Consider the following 24,556-nt stretch of genomic DNA (forward strand, 5'->3'; position numbering starts at 1 on the left):
CATAAAGCTGGCCAGGAATGGAGCAGAAAGAGACATGAAACAGGCCAGGAACGGAGCAGAGAGATATAAAGCAGGAACAAAAACAAGAAATGCTGGATTCACTCAGCAGGTCTGGCAGCATCTGTGGAAAGAGAAGCAGAGTTAACGTTTCGGGTCAGTGACCCTTCTTCGGATTTCCAGCATCCGCAGTATTTTGCTTTTATTTTAGATATAAAGCAGGTTTGGGATCAGAGCAATGAGAGACATAAAGCAGGCCGGAAATGGTGCAGGGGTTAGATACAGAGTAAAGCTCTCTCTACACTGTCCCCATCAAACACTCCCAGGGCAGGTACAGCACGGGGTTAGATACAGAGTAAAGCTCCCTCTATACCAGGGTTTGTCCAATTTAAGGCCCGCGAGCCAACATCCGGCCCACCAAAAGTTTCAATCTTGCCGAGGGATGTAAACTGTACCCGAGCCATTCCTCATCCTCATGACGGGTCCATGACTTGAGATGAGATATTTTCCACTGGCTTCTTCTTTCAGCCTGACGTTTAAAAAAAATCTCAGTCAGTTTCACATCTGACAGATGCTAATCAGGAACAGCAGTTTCCCAACTTCAGGCAGATTTGGGATTTTCCAGCAGGTTCCTACTTTTTTTTTTAAAGCCTGCTGGAAAACCCCGAATCTGTCCAAAGTTGGGAAACCACTGTTCCCGATCGGCACCTGTCAGCTGTGAAACTGACAGTGTGATTTTTTTCAAAACATTGATGAACCATCTGCTGAGCTTTCCCACTCTCTGCAACTGTCAGAGAGAGAGGGAGGACAGAGAGACAGGGGGGGAGAGGGAAGAGAGAGAGAGAGCAGAACAGATCTTGGGGGGGAGAGAGAGAGAGAGACGGGTCACAGAGAGAGGAGAAGATATAGAGGGGGAGGTAACAGAGTGGAGGGTGGCGGGAGGGGGGGAGGGAACAAAGAGGGGGGAGAGAGGAGGGGGGAGAGGGAACAGACAGAGGGACAGAGAAAGGGGGAGGGAGAACAGAGAGAGAGCGGAACAGAGAGAGAGATGGGTCACAGAGGAGAAGAGATAAAGGGGGAGGGAACAGAGAGAGTGGAGGGTGGCGAGAGGGATGGGGGGGGGTAACAGAGAAGGGGGAGGGAGAGGGGGACGGCGGGGGGGTGGGGAGACAGAGAGAGGAGGACAGAGAGAAAGGCGAGACAGAGAGGGACATATGAAGAGAGAAAGGGACAGAGGGAGGCAGAGAGAGAGAGGAGGGACAGAGAGAGAGGGGAGGGACAAAAAGAAGGATAGGAGGACAGAGGGAGGGGAACAGACAGAGAAGAGGGACAGAAAGATAGAGGGGGGGCAAGAGAGGGAAAGAGAGAGGGACAGAGATCAAAGGACAGAGAGAGAAAAAGAGAGAAATGGGGACAGAGACAGAGAGAGGGGAACAGAGAGAGAGAGAGAGAGAGAAAAGGGGACAGAGAGAAAAAGAGGGAAAGGGGGACAGAGAGAAAGAGGGGGTAGAGAGAGAGGAAGACAAACAGACAGAGAGAGGAAGGACAGAAAGAGAGAGGGGGTACAGAAAGAGAGGGACAGAGAGGAGGGGGAAAGAGAGAGGAGGGACAGGGGTTGGGGGGGGGGGGGGGAACAGTAGCCTGTAACTCGCTGCTTATGAGGGTGATGGAAGTGGAAGATGATTAATCATTCATGATTTAAAGAGGAAATTGGATGGCACTTGAGGGAAATAAACTTGCAGGGCTACAGGGATAAAGCAGGGGAGTGAGACTGACTGGATTGCTCTATGGAGAACCAGCATGGACCTGATGGGCTGAATGGTTTCAGTCTTTGCCGTTATGAATCTATGACTAAAGCTAAACCTAGATGTCCTAAAGTTCAGATGAATGAAGAATATAAAATTCTTAATGGTAGATACAGAGGTTGTTTCCCCTGGCTGGGGAATCTAGAACATGAGGTCACAGTCTCCGAATAAGGGGTCGGCCATTGAGGACTGAGCTGAAGAGAAATTTCTTCACTCAAAGGGTTGTGAATCTTTGGAATTCTCTATCCTAGAGAGCTGTGGATGCTCAGTCATTGAGTATGTTTAAGACAGAGGTGGATGGACTTTTGGATACTAAGGGGAAGCGGGGGATATGGGGAGTGATTGGGAAGGTGAAGCTAGGTAGAAGATCAGCCATGATTGTATTGAATTGCGGAGCAGGCTTGAAGGGCCGAATGGCCTACTCCAGCTTTTCCAGTTCCTTGGCATTGTTTATATGCTGAATGCATTGTTAGGCCACCACTTCCTGTAACAACATGAGCCTTCCTCTCCAGCTTATCTCTACACATTAAGCTGTTGCACATCCTGTAACTGTCTCCCCACAGCGAACAGTCTAAAAGAGCTGGAGAGTGTCTTTGACTAACTGAGGAAGATGGAGTTTTTGCAGATCAATAGTCAGTGGATCCTCTGGGAGTTCTTTGACAGACATTTTTTTTTTATTCATTCGTGGGATGTGGGTGTCACTGACTAGTCCAGCATTTATTGCCCATCCCTAATTGCCCTTCAACCGAGTGGCTTCCAAGGCCATTTTTTTAAGTGTCAATCACATTGCTGTGGGTCTGGAGTCACATGTAGGCCAGACCAGGTAAGGATGGCAGATTTCCTTCCCTAAAGGGCATTAGTGAAACAGCTGAGTTTTTTACAACAATCGACAATGGTTTCACGGTCACCATTAGACTAGCTTTTAATTTGAGGTTTACAAATTGAATTCAAATTTCACTATTTGCTGTGATGGGATTGAAACTCATGTCCCCAGAGCCTTAAAATAAAAGCAAAATATTGCAGATGCTGGATATCTGAAATAAAAAACAAGAGATGCTGGAAATACTCAGCAGATCTGGCAGCATCTGTGGAGAGAGAAGCAGAGTTAACGTTTCAGCTCAGTGACCCTTCATTTGGGATCTCGCCTACTAGTCTAGTAACAATACCACTATGCCACCATGGCCGCCTAATTAGATGGTGGTGATGGACAGTTTGTAGGCTAGAAATTGGTTAGTGTGTAAAACGTGGGGATGGGGGAAAAGACGACCAATTTTGGGACCCACCCCCTTTCTGCACCTGTGTTACGGGCACTGTCATATTGGTAAAGAGGTCCAGCATGGCTTCCCTTGAAATTGAGAGGCTCCCAAAACCTTTTTTAAGCCCCTTTATAGACAAAGCTTGGGATTGAGGGGACTGACAGCTGGGGCTTAATCCCCTCTGGATTCGCTGTGACATTCAAACTAAATTACAACAAAAGCACCTTCCTGTGGCCAAGGTGGAGGAATGAGGAAAGGCTCTGACTCCACAGCATTGTGATTAAACTGTATTCCCTGCAAATTCCACCCAGTACCAGCTCAACAAAACTAAGATAAATTTACATTAATTTTTGTGGGACCCGGAGCAGCAGCAGCAATCTGGGCTGCTAATGGACCAGGCACTCCCCTCCCCTTTGAGAACTGACTCCCATTCACCTCCCCAGACCTGCCCCACTCACCGCACCTAACCCCCTCTCGTACCTAACCATCTCCCCATACCTAACCACCCCTCCCCATACCTAACCACCCCTCCCCATACCTAACCACCCCTCCCCATACCTAACCACCCCTCCCCATACCTAACCACCCCTCCCCATACCTAACCACCCCTCCCCATACCTAACCACCCCTCCCCATACCTAACCCCCTCCCCATACCTAACCCCCTCCCCGTACCTAACCCCCTCCCCGTACCTAACCCCCTCCCCGTACCTAACCCCCTCCCCGTACCTAACCCCCTCCCCGTACCTAACCCCCTCCCCGTACCTAACCCCTTCCCCGTACCTAACCCCTCCCTGTACCTAACCTCCTCCTTGTAACTAACCTCATCCCCGGAACTGACCCCTCCCCGGAACTGACCCCCCTCCCATACCTAATCCTCTCCCCATACCTAACCCCCCCCTATAACTGACCCCGTCTCCGTACCTAACCTCCTCCCCGTACCTAGCCCCCCCCCTATAACTGACCCCGTCTCCATACCTAACCCCCTCCCCTTCCCTGGACCTAGACCTCACTCTCTCCCTGAAGGAATGAACTGTTATATGCAACCAAGGTCCATCCAGTTCACCTTCTACCATCCTGGTTGGCCCATCGTAAAACAATAATGGAGTTGTTGACCAAACAACAACTTCGAAACAAAGAAACATGGAAAATTTATGTCACAGAAGGAGGCCATTTGGCCCATCATGACTGTGTCAGTCGAAAAAGAGCTTCCCAACCTCAGATGACTTTCCAGCTCTTGTTCTGTAGTCCTGTAGGATATGACATTTCAAGCGCATATCCATTAAATGTTGCACCCCTAGCCAAGCTATTCCAGTACAGCTACAACACTGGCACCTACCCAGCAATGTGGAAAATTGCCCAAGTATGTCCTGTCCACAAAAAGCAGGACAAATCCAACCTGGCTAATTACCACCCCTTCAGTCTACTTTCAATCACCAGCAAAGTGATGGAAGGTGTCATCAACAGTGCCATCAAGCAGCACTTGCTCATCAATAACCTGCTCACTGACGCTCAGTTTGGGTTCCACCAAGGCCAATCAGCTCCTGACCTCATTACAGCCTTGGTTCAAACAGGAACGAAAGAGCTGAACTCCAGAGGTGAGGTGAGAGCCACATAAAAACCGTGGCTACAAGAGCAGGTCAGAGGTTGGGAATTCTGCAGCGAGTAACTCATCTCCTGACTCCCCAAAGCATGGCCACCATCTACAAGGCATAGTTAGGAGTGTGATGGAATATTCCACCAGTTGTCTGGATGGGTGCAGCTCCAACAACACTCAAGAAGCTCGACACCATCCAGGACAAAGCAGCCCGCTTGATTGGCACCCCATTACAAACATTCATTCCCTCCACCACAGTGGCAGCAGTGTGTACCATCTACAAGATGCACTGCAGCAACTCACCAAGGTTCCTCAGACAGCACCTTCCAAACCCGTGACCTCTACCATCTAGAAGGCAGCACATACATGGGAACACCACCACCTGCAAGTTCCCCTCCAGGTTACACACCATCCTGACTTGGAACTATATCGGCCGTTCCTTCACTGTCACTGGGTCAAAATCCTGGAACTCCATTCCTAACAGCACTGTGGGTGTCCCTACCCCACATGAACAGCAGCAGGTCAAGAAGGCAGCTCACCACCACTTTCTCAAGGCTAATGAAGGATGGACAATAAATGCTGGCCTAGCCAGCGACACCCACATCCCATGAACAAATAAAGAAAAGATAGCACGACAATTCCCCCAGATGGCACAACATTTCCCCAGAGAGCGTGATATATCCCCAGACAGTGTGATGCACCCTAGACAATATCACACTGCCCCAGACAATGTGGCAGTCCCCCTGACAATGTGGCAGTCCCCCCAGACAGTTTGCAGTCCCCCCAGACAGTTTGCAGTCCGCCCAGACAATGCGGGCAGTCCCCCCAGACAATGTGGGCAGACCCCAGACAGCATGCAGCCCGCAGACAATGTGGCAGTCCCCCCAGACAGTTTGCAGTCCCCCCAGACAGTTTGCAGTCCGCCCAGACAATGCGGGCAGTCCCCCCAGACAATGTGGGCAGACCCCAGACAGCATGCAGCCCGCAGACAATGTGGCAGTCCCCCAGACAGCGTGCTGTCCCCCAGACAATGTGGCAGTGCCCCAGACAGCGAGCAGTCCCCCAGACAACGTGCAGTCTGCAAGGCGAAGGAATACATGATCGATGGGAGAATACTGAGAGTTATAGAGAAAGTTAAGGACCTTGGAATGTATGTCCACATATCCCTGAAGGTAGCAGGACAGGTCAATAAGGTTGTTAAGAAGGCATTTGGAATCCATTCCTTGATTATTCTATGGTGTAGATACACCCAGAGTGCTGTTTGGAAGAGGGTTCCAGGATTTTGACCCAGAGACAGTGGAGGAACAGTGATATAGTTCCAAGTCAGGATGATGTGTGGCTTGGAGGGGAACCATTCAACAGCGAAATCATGAAGCATTTCTTCATAGAGTTATACAGCACAGAAACAGGCCCTTTGGCTCATCGTGTCTGTGCCGGCCATCAAGCACCTACCTATTCTAATCCCATTTTCCAGCACTTGGCCCATAGCCTTGTATGCTATGGCGATTCAAGTGCTCATCTAAATACTACTTAAATGTTGTGAGGGTTCCTGCCTCTACCACATCTTCAGGCAGTGCGTTCCAGATTCCAACCACCCTCTGGGTGAAAATTGTTTTCCTCAAATCCCCTCTAAATCTCCTGCCCCTTACCTTAAATAAGCTCACACAAAGGAAATATGGAACACTCTCCCTCAAAAGGCTGAGGGGATGCTGAAGGTCAATTGCAGCATTAGTTTTCACATGTATGGTGACAACCCTCAGCTCCACCTCACCAACAGTTCTCTCAACTCCTCCACTGTCTCTAAATTATCAGACTGCTTATCTGATATCCAGTACTGAATGAGCAGAAATTATATTTGTGCCATCACTAAGACAGCCTATTTCTGTCTCTGTAGGGAGGAACTTTTAAAGCAATCACTATCACTAGAGAAAAAGTAATGGGAATATTAATGGGACTAAAGGCTGACCAGTCTCCTGGACCTGATGGCCTGCATCCTCGGGTCTTAAAAGAAGTGGCTGCAGGGATAGTGGATGCATTGGTTGTAATCTTCCAAAATTCCCTAGATTCTGGAAAAGTCCAGGCAGATTGGAAAAACCCAAATGTAACACCCCTGTTCAAGAAAGAAGGAAGACAGAAAACAGGAAACTATAGGCCAGTTAGCCTAACATCTGTCATTGGGAAAATGCTAGAATCCATTATTAAGGAGGACATGTAGAAAATTATAATGCAATCAGGCAGAGTCAACATGGTCTTGTGAAAGGGAAAATGTGTTTGACAAATTTATTAGAGTTCTTTGAGAATGTAATAAACAGGGTGGATAAAGGGGAACCAGTAGATGTAGTGTATTTGGATTTCCTAAAGGCATTCGATAAGGTGCCATGTAAAGGGTTACGACAGAAGATGTTGATGTTGAGATGATATATTAGCATGGATAGAGGTTTGGCTAACTAACAGGAAACAGAGAGTTGGGATAAATGGTATTTTTGAGAATGGTAAACTGTAACTAGTGGAATTGCACAGGAATTGCTGGGGCCTGAACTATTAACGATCTATATTGAGGACTTGGATGAAGGGACCGACTGTATTGTAGCCAAATTTGCTGACGTTATGAATAAAGGTAGGAAAGCAAGTTGTGAGGAGGACACAAAGTCTGTAAAGGGATAGAGATAGGTTAGATAAATGGGCAAAATATTCAGTTATAATATAATGTGGGAAAATGCGAAGTTGTCCACTTTGGCAGGAAGAATAGAAAAGCAGAATATTATTTACACGGAGAAAGACTGAAGAATGCTGTGGTACAGAGAGACCTGGGCATCCCCCTACATGAATCACAAAATGTCAGCATGCGGGTACAGCAAGTAATTAGGAAGGCAAATGGAATGTTACCCTTTATTTCAAGGAGATGCAGTATAAAAGTAGGGATGTCTTGCTGCAACAGCACAGGGTGTTGGTGAGACCGCACCTCGAGGAGTGTGTACAGTTTTGGTCTCCTTGCTTAAGGAGGGATATGCTTGCATTGGAAGCAGTTCAGAGAAGGTTCACTAGGCTGATTCCTAGGATGAAGGGGATGTCTTATGAGGAAAGGCTGAGCAGGTTGGGCCTATACTCATTGGAGTTTAGAAGAATGAGAGGTGATCTTATTGAAATGTATAAGATTCTGAGGGGGCTTGACAGGGTACATACTAGTGGGAGAATCTAGAACTAGGGGGCACAGATTCAAATGAAGGGGTCTCCCATTTAAGATGGAGATGAGGAGGAATTTCTTCTCTCTGAGGGTTGTTAGTGTTTGGAATTCTGTTGCCCAGACAGCAGCAGAGGTTGGGTTATTGAATATATTCAAGGCTGTGTTAGACAGATTTTTCATCCACAAGGGAGTTGAGAGTTATGGGGCTCAGGCAGGAAAGTGGAGTTAAGGCCACAATCAGATCAGCCATGATCTTATTGAATGGCACAGGAGGCTTGAGGGACTGAATGGCCTACTCCTGCTCCTATTTCTGATGTTCTTCGGGCTTTACCCCTGTCTCAGCTCATCTGCTGCTGAAAGCCTCATTCATGCTTTTGTTACCTCTAGACTTGACTATTCCAATGCACTCTTGGTTGTTGTCCCACATCCTACTGTCTGTAAACTTGAGGTCATCCAAAACTCTGCTGTCGGTGTCTTAACTTGCACCAAATCCTAGTTCACTATCTTCCCTGTTCTTGCTGACCTACATTGGCTCCCAGTCAAGCAACGTCATGGCTGGGATTTTACAGGCACCCCCCCCCCCCCCCCCCCCCGCCACCCGAGGCAGAATCGGAGGCCAGAGGGCATGGAGAACTGCGGTGGGTGGCGGGGGAAGCAGCGGGATTGAGGGCCCGTCGCCCAGCGATCTTCCTGGGGTCAGGATAGGCTGACAACGGCTTTCCCACCCAGAAGGAAATTGAGGCCCTTGAGTGCCCCACTGGCCCCTCACCCCAAAGCAATCCTCCATCACTGAATACATTTAAGGCTGGGATAGATACATTTTTGGTCTCTCAGGGAATCAAGGGATATGGGGAGCGGGCAGGAAAGTGAAGTTGAAGCCCAAGATCAGCCATGATCATACTGAATAGCAGAGCAGGCTCGATGGGCCATATGGTCTACTCTGCTCCTATATCTTGCGTTCTTATGTTCTCTCCCCTTAGACTGCATGACCACTGTCCCTCCCAAGGGCCTTCCGGACTAGCCCTGGCCTCTGTTCCAGAGTTTCATTGCTGGGCCTGGGTCCAAGGCCCCTGCAGTACCAGCAGTGGCCACTGCTCACGGTGGCACTACCAATACTGCTGAGCCGCCGGGCCTGTGATTGTCCGGCATGTCTTGGAGGTGGGATTCCCGTCCCTTTAAAGTCTTTAAAGGGACAGGGATCCCACCTGCTAACACTTTGACAAAAAAAAGGATTGCTCCGGGGTGGGGGAGTAAGGCAGAGGCCTGGTGCCGGAAGCTCTGTCTCTAGCACAAAATCAAGCCCCTTGATTTTAAAATTCTCATCCCTGTTTTCCAATCCCTCTGGCCTTGGCCCTCCCTATCACTGAAATCCCCTCCAGCCCCACAAGATATCTGCACTCCTCTAATTCTAGCCTCTTACCATAGAGTGATACAGCACTGAAAGAGGCCCTTTGGCCCACTGAGTCTGTTCCAACCATCAACCACCCATTTATACTAATCCTACATTAATCCCATATCCCCTACCACATCCCAACCATTCTCCTGCCACCTACCTACACTAGGGGCAATTTACAATGGCCAATTTACCTATCAACCTGCAAGTCTTTGGCTGTGGGAGGAAACCAGAGCACCCAGCAGAAATCCATGTGGTCACAGGGAGAACTTGCAAACTCCACACGGGCAGTACCCAGAACTGAACCCAGGTCACTGGAGCTGTGAGGCTGCGGTGCTAACCACTGGGCCACTTGTGCACCCTGACTTTAATTGCTCCACCATTAGTAGCCGCACCTTCAGTTGGCAAGGCCCCACGCTCTGGAATACCCACTCTAAACCTCTCCACCTCTCTTCCTCGCTTTCCTCCTTTCAACCAAGCTTTTGTTCATCTGACCTAATATCTCTTTTTGTGGCTCAGTGTACTTTGTTTTATAATGGGATGTGTCATTACATTCTTCTTTCTTCTTTTGGGCCTCCTTATCTCGAGAGACAATTGATACGCGCCTGGAGGTGGTCAGTGGTTTGTGAAGCAGCGCCTGGAGTGGCTATAAAGGCCAATTCTGGAGTGACAGGCTCTTCCACAGGTGCTGCAGAGAAATTTGTTTGTCGGGGCTGTTGCACAGTTGGCTCTCCCCTTGCGCCTCTGTCTTTTTTCCTGCCAACTACTAAGTCTCTTCGACTCGCCACAATTTAGCCCTGTCTTTATGGCTGCCCGCCAGCTCTGGCGAATGCTGGCAACTGACTCCCACGACTTGTGATCAATGTCACACGATTTCATGTTGCGTTTGCAGACGTCTTTATAGCGGAGACATGGACGGCCGGTGGGTCTGATACCAGTGGCGAGCTCGCTGTACAATGTGTCTTTGGGGATCCTGCCATCTTCCATGCGGCTCACATGGCCAAGCCATCTCAAGCGCCGCTGACTCAGTAGTGTGTATAAGCTGGGGGTGTTGGCCGCTTCAAGGACTTCTGTGTTGGAGATATAGTCCTGCCACCTGATGCCAAGTATTCTCCGAAGGCAGCGAAGATGGAATGAATTGAGACGTCGCTCTTGGCTGGCATACGTTGTCCAGGCCTCGCTGCCGTAGAGCAAGGTACTGAGGACACAGGCCTGATACACTCGGACTTTTGTGTTCCGTGTCAGTGCGCCATTTTCCCACACTCTCTTGGCCAGTCTGGACATAGCAGTGGAAGCCTTACCCATGCGCTTGTTGATTTCTGCATCTAGAGACAGGTGTTAAAGCAGCATCGTCAGCAAAGAGGAGTTCTCTGATGAGGACTTTCCGTACTTTGGACTTCGCTCTTAGACGGGCAAGGTTGAACAACCTGCCCCCTGATCTTGTGTGGAGGAAAATTCCTTCTTCAGAGGATTTGAACGCATGTAAAAGCAGCAGGGAGAAGAAAATCCCAAAAAGTGTGGGTGCGAGAACACAGCCCTGTTTCACACCACTCAGGATAGGAAAGGGCTCTGATGAGGAGCCACCATGTTGAATTGTGCCTTTCATATTGTCATGGAATGAGGTGATGATACTTAGTAGCTTTGGTGGACATCCGATCTTTTCTAGTAGTCTGAAGAGACCACGTCTGCTGACGAGGTCAAAGGCTTTGGTGAGATCAATGAAAGCAATGTAGAGGGGCATCTGTTGTTCACGGCATTTCTCCTGTATCTGACGAAGGGAGAACAGCATGTCAATGGTCGATCTCTCTGCACGAAAGCCACACTGTGCCTCAGGGTAGACGCGCTCGGCCAGCTTCTGGAGCCTGTTCAGAGCGACTCGAGCAAAGACTTTCCCCACTATGCTGAGCAGGGAGATTCCACGGTAGTTGTTGCAGTCACCGCGGTCACCTTTGTTTTTATAGAGGGTGATGATATTGGCATCGCGCATGTCCTGGGGTACTGCTCCCTTGTCCCAGCACAGGCATAGCAGTTCATGTCGTGCTGAGAGTATAGCAGGCTTGGCACTCTTGATTATTTCAGGGGTAATGCTGTCCTTCCCAGGGGCTTTTCCGCTGGCTAGGGAATCAATGGCATCACTGAGTTCCGATTTGGTTGGCTGTATGTCCAGCTCATCCATGACTGGTAGAGGCTGGGCTGCATTGAGGGCAGTCTCAGTGACAGCATTCTCCCTGGAGTACAGTTCTAGGTAGTGCTCAACCCAGCGGTCCATCTGTTTGCGTTGGTCAGTGATTATGTCCCCCGATTTAGATTTGAGGGGGGTGATCTTCTTGATGGTTGGTCCAAGAGCTCTCTTCATGCCATCATACATTCCTCTGATGTTTCTGGTGTCTGAGGCCAGCTGAATATGACTGCATAGGTGTTGCCAGTAGTCGTTTGCGCAACGCCTAGCTGTTCTTTGTGCAGTACTTCTGGCTGCTTTAAGTGCTGTGGATGTTAAATCGCTGGGGGCTTTCTTGTAGTTCAACAGTGCAATGCGCTTAGCGGCTATGACAGGTTCCAGCTCTTCATTATGAGATTGAAACCAGTCTGCATTTCTCTTCGCACTTTTGCCGTAGGTGGTCAAAGCTGACTCATAGATGGCGTCTCTGATGTGGGCCCACTTGCTCTCAGCATCCCCTGTGGGAGTGTTTTGAAGGGCTGTTACAAGTGAATTTAGAAATTTTTGTAACAGCTTTGGGTGAGAAATTCTGCTCGTGTTGATGCGCGGGTGGCCCTTCTGCTTGAAATGATGCAACTTCTTTGGTCTGAGTCTAACCTTGCTGCACACCAGGGAGTGGTCGGTGTCGCAGTCTGCACTGTGGAAGCTGCGTGTGATTTGAACACTGTTTAAGGCGGCTCGCCTTGTGACAATGAGGTCTAGCTGGTGCCAACGACGTGATCTTGGGTGCCACCACGAAACCTGGTGACAGGGTTTAGTGTGAAAGAACGAGTTTGTGATGCAGAGGTTATGATAGGTACACAACTGAAGCAGTCTCTGCCCGTTCTCATTCATCCTTCCAACGCCATAGCGCCCAAGGCAGGAGGGCCATGAGTCATGGTCAGCCCCAACCCTGGCATTAAAGTCCCCCAGCAGGAATAGGTGTTCGGTGTTGGGGATGCTGCTAATGATGTTATGGAGTTGTTCATAGAACTGGTCTTTAGCTTCATGTGGGGAGCAGAGTGTTGGAGCATAGATGCTGAGTAGGTGTACTGGACCAGAGGTGGTGAGCAGTCGGATGGACAGTATGCGTTCCGAGCCATTTGAGGGAGGCTCTATCATGCTGAGCAAGGAGTTTCTGATGGCGAAGCCCACTCCATGCTGTCTTGGTTCTTCAGGATCTCTGCCCTGCCAGAAGAAGGTGTAGTCTTGCTCTGCTAGAGAGCCACTCGCGGGGAGGCGATTCTCCTGAAGTGCTGCAATGTCCACATTGAATCTACTGAGCTCGTTGTTAATGATGGCGGTCTTCCGAGAATCGTTGATTTGTGTAAGGTCTTCCGACAGGCCAGGACACATAGTTCTGACATTCCAGCTTGCAAAGCGAAGGGCTGGTACCTTCTTTCCTTTTTTCATGTTGTTTGGTGCGGTGTATCAGTCCACCTTTCGGGCAAGGACCCTGAGCTCCAAGCACCCATTGAAGCAGGCAGACTGTGGCGGGACAGAACCTTATTGACCGGGGGCTGCCCGGTTTGAGGCGGGCGGTAGCTGTCCAGTGAGGTGCGATGACCTCTCCCACCGACAAAGGCAACCCGTGGCGCCCAGTTTCTACGCCAATTTATCTGGACTTATAACCCGTAACTGCTGCCTTCCGTGTTGTTTCGGTCGCTGTGAGGCAACTATGGAGTGACCTCTCCATGGCGCATGCCTGGGCAAATTTATGGAGGTTGAGAGTTGCCCAGTCGTCAAAACCCCCCTCTCGGCCTTTCTGGTGGGGTCCAAAGGAGTGCAGGACACGACGTTTGGCACCAGTATGGCTGCAGGAACTGCCGGAAACATGCCAAAGGTGACACATGACCGCCTACAGGGTTCCGCTCCGGATTTTCTGTTAGGGTTTACTCCCTTAGCCTTGGTCTCTCCCGAGACGCCCACAAGGCAGTGGGGTTGTTGGGGCCCCTACACAGGTGTAGGATGGTGCCGGTGGGAGGAGGGGATGCAAGGGGGAGGGGTAGAGGGAGGGGGTGGGGGGGGTGCAGGGGAAGGGGGTGCGGGGTGAAGATGGTGCGAGGGGGGGGGGCGGGCTGGGACGGGGTTGTGAGGGGGTGAGCTGAGAGGGTGGAGCAGGGAAGGGGACGGGGGTGGGGGGGGGGGGAAGGGGGGTAAAGGGAGGGGAGAGGGGGGGAAGCTGGTGCAGGTAATAAGCCATTTCCTCAGTGCCCACCATCGACGTCCGGAAAGCTCATCCACGTCCTTCGGGAGGTGAAGCATCGTTTGGCAGACTTAGAGATGATTACATTTGCTAAGGGTTTTTTTTTTTGCAGTGGTTTAAATAAAGGCATGCAGCATTGCCGACAGTGCGCTGCAGATGCTCTCCGAGCCATCTCCCGCGGGCGCTTTGAAGTTGCAGCCGGGGGGCCGTTCGTGGATTTTTTGGGTGTCCGGGGCACCTTTTCTCAGGACTTCTCTCGGGTCCCGCAGCTCCTTCTTCACCTCAATGGACTTACCGCATGCCGTGGCTGCAGACTGGACTGTGAAGACAGCAGGATCGGAGATTGAAGTATCGGCAGCTGTGCTCGTCAGTTTCATCCGGATCAATTTCATTGCGAAAACGTTACGTTTCATTACGTTAAAGGCACTATATAAATATGTTGTTGTTTAAGACTGAGATTGAATTTTGATTTTGAAATAAAGGTGGGTAAATGTAGTTAAAATACAGACCAGCCATGATGTAATTGAATGAGAGAACAGGCCCAAGGCACTGAATGGCTTCCTTCTCTTCCTTTGGTCATATACTACTCATGACTAAAATGTGCGAGGACGTGGAATGCTGATCCAAAATTGCCCTGATTCTCTGTGGGAATTCTGGGGCTCTGTAATGTCAGGAATAATTGCAAGTCTAAAGCTGGACGAGGATTGTGGAAAATGGATGATTGTTAACACAGCAGGTTGTTATAGTCTGGAATAAATTGCTTGAAAGAGTGGTTCAATAGTAAGAATCAAAAGAGAATTTTATGCTCCTATATTTGAAAATGAAAAATGTTCAGGGCTGTGGGAGAATGAGCAGGGTGGTGAGACTAATTGGACATGTCTTTCAAAGAGCTGGCACAGGCTCCAGGAACCAAATGGCGGTCTCCTGTGCTGTAAGATTCAGTGAACTTATATTGTTTGTTAGGTGTCCATTTAAAGCTGACTCATTGTATAAAGGATCAAACTCTTGATCTTTACGAGGTATAAAAATCCATCTGAACAATAGACAGTTCCTCAGTTTAACATCCCATCTGAAGGGAGATATCTCCAATAGCGCTCTCTATTTCTAATTTCTTACTATCTACTCTATCAAATACTTTATCCATCTTAAACACCTCAATCAGATCACCCCTTAATCTTCTAGACTCAATGGAATACAATTCTAGTCTATGCAAACTGGCCTCATCATTTTACCCATTTAGCATCCAACATTTGATTTCAGTATCCCTGGGCTAGCAAAGGGTTGAGGATCTCCTGCTGCTGATCATTGTGCAGAGAGCCCATACAGGAAAGCCTGTGTGCGTATACCAGGCTTCGCCATGAGCAAGGTAGGGCCATGTTTGGAGACGGGTCACGTGACTGGTTCCTGGGGGTCAGTCCCCAGCGGATCTCTGAGCCCTCTGGAGAAGTGCAGAACAAGAAACTTTGAGATAAAAGCAAAATACTGCGGATGCTGGAAATCTTAAATAGTTCTGAAGAAGGGTCACTGACCCGAAACGTTAACTCTGCTTCTCTTTCCACAGATGCTGCCAGACCTGCTGAGTGGTTCTAGCATTTCTTGTTTTTATTTAAGAAACTTTGAGAGATTGGTGAAACTTGTTCAATTTGCTGATGGGTAGAGATCATTTCCAGTCTGGGCTGAACTGTGCAAAGAAACATTGCAACAGGAGGAGGCCATTCAGCCTCTCGAAACTGTTCTGTCATTCAATAAGATCATGGCTGAGCTGCCTTGGTTCCACAGCCCTTGATGTCCTTACCCAACAAAATTCTATCAAACTCAGTTTTTAGATTTTTAGTGGACTTCCGGCTTCAATAGATTTTTAGTGGAGCTGGTCCAGACTTTCACTACCCTTTGTGTGAAGAAACACTCATTTTTAAGGTTATGCCCTCTTGTTCTGGACCTCTCCCCCACCCCACAACCTCACTAGCAGAGTAAATAGTTTCTCTTTCTCTGCCCTAGCTTTCCTGTAAATAGCTAATTTCACACACACAGAATGGGGAGGATTTCACAGTCTCTCAGCTGGAAGCTGTGATGTGAAGGGCTGGTGGTTTTGCTGTTCAGTGACTCACAGAGACAGATTTATTCCAGTCCCACAGCTCACACCCCGGATGACATTGCGCGTTCAGCTCCCCGCAATGAGACCCGACTCTCAACCAAGCTGCATCTCTCCGAGCACCTGCTCCCAAACCTCCACACTGCCATTACAGGTCAGTACTCACTTATGGAAACACCTCTCCACCCTCCAACCTGATCCACTGCTTCTGAAAAGCTGGGCTGAGGAATCTCTCTCTCATTCTCTCAGTCCATCTCTCTCTCTCTCTCTCTCTTTGTCATTCTCTCTATCTGTCTCAGTACATCTGAATCTCTCTCTCTGTCTGTCTGCTGCTTACTCTCTATCTCTCTCTTCCCGCATCTCTCTCACTCTATCTGTCACTCTATTCTATCTATCTCTCTCCACCACACTATCTTCTCTCTGCCACTCCTCACTCCCAGTTCCTATCTCTATCGGATGATTTTCAGCTTCTGTCTTGTTTCTCACCTGGTGATCAGTGGTGAAAAATCAGAAGGTGGGGGGGAAGGGAGATGAGAAAGGGTGGGCTCTAAATGAGCAACCAGAATTCCAGCCCGTTTCCTGCTTAAATGTGCAAATTGGCTGCAATTTTGAGGTGCGAATGAGTGAATATTTTCCACCTGTTAGATCAACAACAACTCACATTTTTATAGACCCTTTAACATAATGAAAAGTCCTGGGGCATTTCACAGGACAGTTTTTAAATGGAATTTAACACTGAGCTACATAAGGAGACATTAGGACAGGTGAACAAGAGCGTGGTCAAAGAGGTAGCTTTTAAGGAGGCTCTTAAAGGAGTAGAGAGGTGGAGAAGTTTAGAGAGGGAATTCCAGAGCTTGGGGCCCAGGCAGCTGAAGGCACGGCCACCAATGATCAAAATTGAGGATGCTCCAGAATTGGAGGAGCTCTGATAACGCGGAGGGTTGTAGGACTGGAGAAGGTAACAGAGATAGGGAGGGGTGAGGCTATGGAGTTGTTGGAAGGGTAAAGGAAAAGATATTCAGTTATAGAAGGGGTTTCAGTTATTGGAGGGATATCGGAAATGGTATTCAGTTACAGGAGAGATACAGGGAAGAGTATTCAGCTATTGGAGGGATATATTGGAGGGTTACATAATTGATCCTGGAACTTAAGGGAATGGCATATGAGAAAAGATTGCTCTGTGGCTTTTCCCTCTTGAAAAGTGTAGGCTAAGATGGAATATAATAGAAGTGTTTAAAACTGGTTTTGAGTAAAAAGCTTTTCTTCCGTGTACAGACTTTGAGCATTCGGGGTCATATTTACAAATCGAGTACCTCTAGTATGTTATAGGACCTAGGCCCAACCATCTTCAGCTGCTTCATCAATGACCTTCCCTCTGTCATAAGGTCAGAGGTGGGGATGTTCGTTGATGATTGCACAATGTTCAGTACCATTCGTGACTCCTCAGATACAGAAGCAGCCCATGTCCATATGCAGCAAGACCTGGACAACATCTAAGTTGATACTGGCATGTAACATTCGCCCACACAAGTGCCAGGCAATAACCATCTCAAACAAGAGTGAATCTAACCATCTCCTCTTGATGTTCAATGGCATTACCATCAATGAATCTTCCACTATCAACATCCTGGGGGTTACCATTAACCAGAAACTGAACTGGACCAGCCACATAAATACTGTGGCTACAACAGCAGGTCAGAGGCTGGGAATTCTGCAGTGAATAACTCACCTCCTGACTTCCCAATGCCTGTCCACCATCTACAATGCACAAGTCAGGTGTGCGATGGAATACCCTCCACTTGCCTGGCTGGTTGCAGCTCCAACAACACTCAAGAAGCTCGACATCATCCAGAACAAAGCAGCCCGCTTGATTGGCACCCCATCCACCACCTTCAACATTCACTCCCTTCACCACTGGCGCACAGTGACAGCAGTGTGTATCGTCTACAAGATGCACTGCAGCAACGCACCAAGGCTCCTTAGCACCTTCCAAACCCGCGACCTCTACCACCTCGAAGGACAGGGGCAGCAGATGCATGGGAACACCACCACCTGTAAGTTCCCCTCCAAGCCACACACCATCCTGACTTGGAACTGTATTGCTGTTCCTTCACTGTCACTGGGTCAAAATCCTGGAACTCCCTACCTAACAGCAACTCCCTTCCTAACTGAAGGTGTACCTACATCCCAAGGACTGCAGCGGTTCAAGAAGGCAACTCACCACCACCTTCCCAAGGGCAATGAGGGATGGATAATAAATGCTGGCCTAGCCAACAGCACCCACATCCTATGAATGAATAATTTAAAAAAATCTATATGGCTCTCAGACCAGGGACCAGTAACAGAAGAATTACTTTTGGCAGGAGAAGACTTCCAGCCCATCTAATCCGTTATCCACAGTATTCCCTTCGGCCCATCTAACCCACCTAGCCTATGCTTTTTCTGAACTTTTCTAATATGCTTCCTAAGATGGTTGTGGTGTGGGGGTGGTGAGACCTCAACTGGACTCAATATTCCAAATAAATTCATCAGAGATGTAATTTAACCAATTTAATTGTCCTGCATCTGTGATAACTGGTCCATGCAATAAAAGAGAAAAAGACTTACATTTCTGTTATGCTTTCTATCATCTCAAAGCACTTTACAGCCAATGAAGTACTTCTGAAACGTAGTCACTGTTGTAATGTAGGAAACACGGTGGCAAATTTGTGCACTGTGCAATTTCCACAGACAGCAATGTAATAATAACCAGATAATCTGTATGTGATGTTGATTGTGGGATAAATATTGGCAGGACACCATTGCCCTGCTTTTCTTCAAATCGAGCCATGGCACCTTTTATGTCCACCTGAGTGGGTAAATGGGGGGCTCAATTTGATGTCTCATATGATATACCATGAAGCAAAGGAAAGTCAGGCCGAGCGTGAGACTCTTGGGCTTTAAACTTAAGCAAAGCCAATGACATAGTTATGAGGGGAGAGCTGGCTAAGGTTGATTGGTTAAATAGACTAAAAGGTATGGCTGTAATGAACAGTGGGAAACCTTTAAAGAAACAATTCAAAATGTTCAACAAAAATACCATAGAATCATTGAACCATGGAAAAGTTACGGCACAGAAAGAGGCCATTCAGCCCATTGTTTTTGAGCTGGCTGAAAAAACTAGTCACCCATTCTAATCCCACCTTCCAGCACCTGGTCCATAGCCTTGCAGGTTACAGCACATCGGGTGCAGGTCCAGGTACCTTTTTAAATGAGTTGAGGGCTTCTGCCTCCACTGATCCGGGCAGTGAATTCCAGACACCTACCACCCTCTGGGTGAGGGAGTTTTTCTTTTTGTCCCCTCTAATCCATCTACCAATCACCTTAAATCTGTGTGGAATACATTCCATTAAGAAACAAAACTCAACAACAAAGATTCAACCTTGCCTTACTAGGAAAGTTAAGGATAGTCTTAGATTAAAAGAGGCTTATAATATGAAGACAGTAGTAAACCTGAAGTTTGGAAGAATTTTAGAAACCAGCAAAGGGTAACAAAAATGTTGCTAAAAAGAGAAAACTAGAATATGAGAGTAAACTAGCTAAGAATATAAGAACATATTGTAAGAGCATTTACAGGTGTATAAAGAGGAGAGTAGCTAAAGTAAACATTGGTCCCTTAGAGGCAGAGACAGGAGAAATTATCATGGGAAAAGGAAATGGCAGAAACACTGAACAAATATTTTCTGTCTGTCTTGTAAAAACACAAATTAAATACCAGAAATAAAGGGTAACCAAGGGGCTAATACGAGTGAGGAACTTAAGGTAATTAATATCAGCATGGAAAAAATTATGGGACTAAAAGGTGACAAATCCCCAGGACCTGATGGCCTATAATCCTAGGGTTCGAAAAGAGGTAGCTGCAGAGATAGTGGATGCACTGGTTATGATTTTCCAATATTCCCTTGATTCTAGAATAGTCCCAGCAGATTGGAATATACACAGAGGTTGCTATTCTCTATATTATGGAGAATAGGCAGCCCTGTATTTATTATAGTAAAAGGCCACCAACTCTGTACATTATGGAGAATAGCAGCCCCTTTGTAAATTATGGAGAGTAGCAGTCTCTGTACCATAGAGTCATTATGTCGCAGAAGAGGGCCATTCAGTCCATACTTTATGGAGAATATCAGCCATCATTTATATTATGGAGAATAGCAGCCCCTGTTTATTTCATGGAGGAAAGCAGCTCCTGTGTATATTATAGAGAATAGAGGCCCCTTGGTATATTATGGGGAATAACAGCCCTTGTATATAGTAGGAGAATTGCAGACTCTGTATATATTACGGAGAATAGCAGCCACTGTGTATATAATAGAGGATAGCGGCCCCTTTATATAATGTAGAGAATAGAAGCCCCTGTGTATATTATGTAGGATAGCAGCCCTTGAGAATATTATAGAGAGTAGAAACCCCTGTCTATATTATAGAGGATAGCAGTCCCTGTGTATTCTATAGAGAATAGCAGTTCCTTTGTAAACGATGGAAAATAGCACTCTGTGTACATTTTGGAGAATAGAAACCCCTGTATCTATTATGGAGAATAGCAGCCACTATGTTCATTATAGAGAATTGCACCCCGTGTGTACAAGATGGAGAATAGCAGCCTCTGTGTGTACACCAGCAAATAGCAGCCCCTGTGTATAATACAGAGAATAGCTGTCCATGTATATATTATGGAGAATAGCTTCCCCCGTGTACCTTATGGAGAATCGCAGGTCCCTGTATATACTATAGGGAATAGCAGCCCCTGTGTAAATTAATGGAGAATAGAAGCCCCTGTGTATTTTATGGAGGATAGCAGCCCCTGTGTATATTATAGAGAATAGCAACAATCTTCAGCCAGAGGTGCCAAGTTGATGATCCATCTCTGCCTCCTCCCAAAGTCCCCAGCATCACAGATGCCAGACTTCAGCTAATTTGATTCACTCCACATGATATCAAGAAATGCCTGATGGCAATGGATACTTCAAAGGCTATGGGTCCTGACAATATTCCAGCAATAGTATTGAAGACCTGTACTCCAGAACCTGCCGCGCCCCTAGCCAAGCTGTTCCAGTATAGCTACAACACTGGCATCTACCCGGCAACGTGGGAAATTGCCCAGGTATGTCAGTACACAAAAAAGCAGGACAAATCCAACCCCACCAATGACTGCCCCATCAGTCTACTCCCGATCATCAGCACAGTTATGGAAGGTGTTGCCAACAGTGCTATCAAGCGGTACTTGCTGAGCAATAACCTGCTCAATGATGCTCAGTTTGGGTTCCACCAGCTCCTGACCTCATTGCAGCCTTGGTTCAAACATGGACAAAAGAGCTCAACTCAAGAGGTGAGGTAAGAGTGACTGCTCTTGACATTAAGGCAGCATTTGACCGAGTATGGCATCAAGGAGCCCTAGCAAACCTGGAGTCAGTGGTAATCAGGGGAAACCTCTTTGCTGGTTGGAGTCATACCTAGCGCAAAGGAAGATGGTTGTGGTTGTTGGAGGTCAATTATTTCAGCTGCAGGACATCACTGCAGGAGTTCCTCAGGGTAGTGTCCTAGGCCCAACCATCTTCAGCTGCTTCATCAATGACTTTCCTTTAATCATAAGGTCAGAAATGGGGATGTTCGCTGATGATTGTACAATGTTCGGCACAATTCGCGACTCCTCAGATACTGAAACAATCCATGTAGGAATGCAGCAAGACCTGGACAATATCCAGGTTTGGGCTGATAAGTGGTAAGTAATATTCGTGCCACAAAAGTGCCAGGCAATGACCATTTCCAACAAGAGAGAATCTAACCATCTCCCCTTAACATTCAATGGCATTACCATCGCTGAATCCCCCACTATCAACATCCTGGGGTTACCATTGACCAGAAACTGAACTGGAGTAGCCATATAAATACCGTGGCAACAAGAGCAGGTCAGAGGCTAGGAATCCTGAGGTGAGTAACTCACCTCCTGACACCCCAAAGCTTGTCCACCATCTACAAGGCACAAGTCAGGAGTGTGATGGAATACTCTCCACTTGCCTGGATGGGTGCAGCTCCAACAAAACTCAAGAAGCTCGACAACATCCAGACAAAGCAGCCCACTTGATTGTCACCCCATCCACAAACATTCACTCCCTCCACCACCGACGCACAGTGGCAGCAGTGTGTACCATCTACAAGATGCATTGCAGCAACGCACCAAGGCTCCTTAGGCAGCATCTTCCAAATCCGCGACCTCTGCCACCTAGAAGGATAAGGGCAGCAGATGCATGGGAACACCACCACCTGCAAGTTCCCCTCTGAGCCACACACCATCCTGACTTGGAACTATATCGCCGTTCCTTCACTGTCACTGGATCAAAATCCTGGAACTCCCTTCATAACAGCACTGTGGGTGTACCTACCTCACATGGACTGCAGCAGTTCAAGCAGGCAGCTCACCACCACCTTCTCAAGGTTAATTAAGGATGGGCAATAAATGCTGGCCTAGCCAGCAACACCCACATCCCATGAACAAATAAAAAAAATAGTAGCAACCCCTGTGTATATTATATAAAGAGTAGCCCCTGTGTATATTATGGAGAATATCAGGCCTATGTATACTATAGAGAATAACAGCCCTTCTGTATAGGATGGAAAATAGCAGCCCCTATGTGTACTATAAAGTATAGCAGCCCCTGTGTATATATTTTTATCCTTTCATGGGATGTGGGCGTCGCTAGCAAGGCCAGCATTTGTTGCCCATCCCTAATTGCCCTGAGAAGGTGGTGGTGAGCCTCCTTCTTGAACTGCTACAATCAATTACCGCTGCTGGGTAAGTAAAAACTTATATATTTGGGCAGTGGCTGAACCTGAGATACTACACATGTAGTGTCTCCCACCCGCCCTCCTCCTCCAACCAAAAAAAAGGATTCTGGTGTGTTGATAAGGTAAGCTTTTTTATTTCTTCTGTGTCCTGTGATTGGTTAAAAATTTACTTTCTTTTTTTACTTTTTTTTGATTTATCTATTGGTTATTTGAAAAAGACCATAGCAGAGAAGTATCAAAGTATTTAACTCATAAATTTATATAAAGTAATAAAGTAATTAACTAAGTAGAGATGGCTGGGCAGGTGATGTGCTGTAGCTGTATGATGTGGGAGCTGGCTGTCCCCATTGTGAACGGCAGGGACCACATCTGCAGCAAGTGTTGGTTGCTGGAAGAACTCCGGCTCAGAGTTGATGATCTGGAATCTGAGTTTCAAACACTGCGGCACATCCGGGAGGGGGAGAGTTACCAGGACGTTTTGTTTCAGGAGGCAGTCACACCTGGTAGATTAAGTAATTCAAATTCAGTTAGTGATCAGGGACAACAGGGTGTGATTGCAAGTGAGGCAGGTAGGGGGATCCTGAGTTCAGGAGTGGAGGAGCCTCAGCCTTTGACCTTATCCAACAGGTACGAGATACTTGCTCCCTGTGTGGATGAGGAAAAGGGCTGCGGGGAGGATGAGCCAACTGACCATGGCACCATGGTGCAGAAGGCCATTCAAGAGGGGGGAGCAAAAAGACAAGTGGTAGTTTTTGGAGATTCTATAATTAGGGGGATAGATAGTATCCTTTGCAAGCCGGATCGGGAGTCCCGCATGGTGTGTTGCCTGCCCTGTGCCAGGGTGCAGGACATCTCTGACCGGCTTGAAAGAATATTGGAGCGGGAGGGGGAGGATCCAGTTGTTGTGGTCCACGTTGGGACTAACAACATAGGCAAGGCTAGGATGGAGGACCTGTTTGGGGATTATAAAGCACTAGGAACGAAATTAAGGAACAGGTCCTCGAGGGTCATAATCTCCGTATTACTGCCCGAGCCACGTGCAAATTGGCATCAGGATAAGAATATTAGGGAAGTAAACATGTGGCTAAGGGAGTGGTGTGGGAAAGAGGGGTTCCATTTCATGGGGCATTGGCATCAGTTTTGGAACCGGGGGGGATCTGTACCGATGGGACGGTCTCCACCTGAACCGATCTAGAACCAGTGTTCTAGCGAAACGGATAAATAGGGTGGTCTCTAGGACTTTAAACTAGTGACTCGGTGGGGGGGGGGGTAGAAGGGAAAGGGAAAACGACAGGGAGTATGATAAATAAAAAGGTAAGCAGCAGGCTAACATGTGTGCAGGAGGGTTTAGGTTCAAGGCAGACGATGAAAGAAGCAGAAAGGAAGGATAACTCAAGAGTTATTATTAGAGATGTTGGGAATCATGAGGGTAAGAAAGCTAGCATAAAGGCACTTTACCTGAATGCTCATAGCATTCGTAACAAGGTTGATGAGTTAATGGCACAAATCATCGTGAATAAATATGATTTGGTAGCCATTACGGAGACATGGTTGCAGGTTGGTCACGACTGGGAGTTAAATATCCAGGGGTACCAGATTATTCGGAAGGACAGACAGGAAGGTAAGGGACGTGGTGTAGCTCTGATACTCAAGGACGACATCAGGGCGGTGCTGAGAGATGATATAGGTTCTATGGAGAATGAGGTTGAATCCATTTGGGTGGAAATTAGAAACTCTAAGAAGAAAAAGTCATTGATAGGCGTAGTCTATAGGCCACCAAATAATAACATCACATTGGGGCGGGCAATAAACAATTATCATGGGGGATTTTAATCTACATGTAGATTGGTCGAACCAGCTCAGTCAGGGTAGCCTTGAGGAAGAATTCGTTGAGTGTATCTGTGATAGTTTTCTTGAACAGTATGTAATGGAACCGACGAGGGAGCAAGCTATCCTAGATCTAGTACTGTGTAATGAGATAGGAATAATTAATGACCTCATGGTT

General features: G+C 47.6%; 1 protein-coding gene across 4 annotated transcripts in view; it reads left to right on the forward strand.

Moving 5' to 3' along the window:
- Window positions 1–24,556, forward strand: part of LOC137368887 (FYN-binding protein 1) — a 309,548-nt gene that overhangs the window by 32,007 nt on the left and 252,985 nt on the right. For 3 of the 4 annotated variants that reach the window (XM_068029131.1, XM_068029126.1, XM_068029130.1), the window contains exon 2: window positions 15,762–15,880. The exons of the other annotated variant lie outside the window; for it this stretch is intronic. In XM_068029131.1, the coding sequence (XP_067885232.1) occupies window positions 15,782–15,880 (99 nt within the window). In that variant the 5' untranslated portion in view covers window positions 15,762–15,781. The remainder of the gene's footprint in view (window positions 1–15,761; window positions 15,881–24,556) is intronic. 4 annotated transcript variants of the gene reach the window in all.

The sequence above is a fragment of the Heterodontus francisci genome, chromosome 4 (genome assembly GCF_036365525.1).
Source record: "Heterodontus francisci isolate sHetFra1 chromosome 4, sHetFra1.hap1, whole genome shotgun sequence".
NCBI lineage: Eukaryota > Metazoa > Chordata > Chondrichthyes > Heterodontiformes > Heterodontidae > Heterodontus > Heterodontus francisci.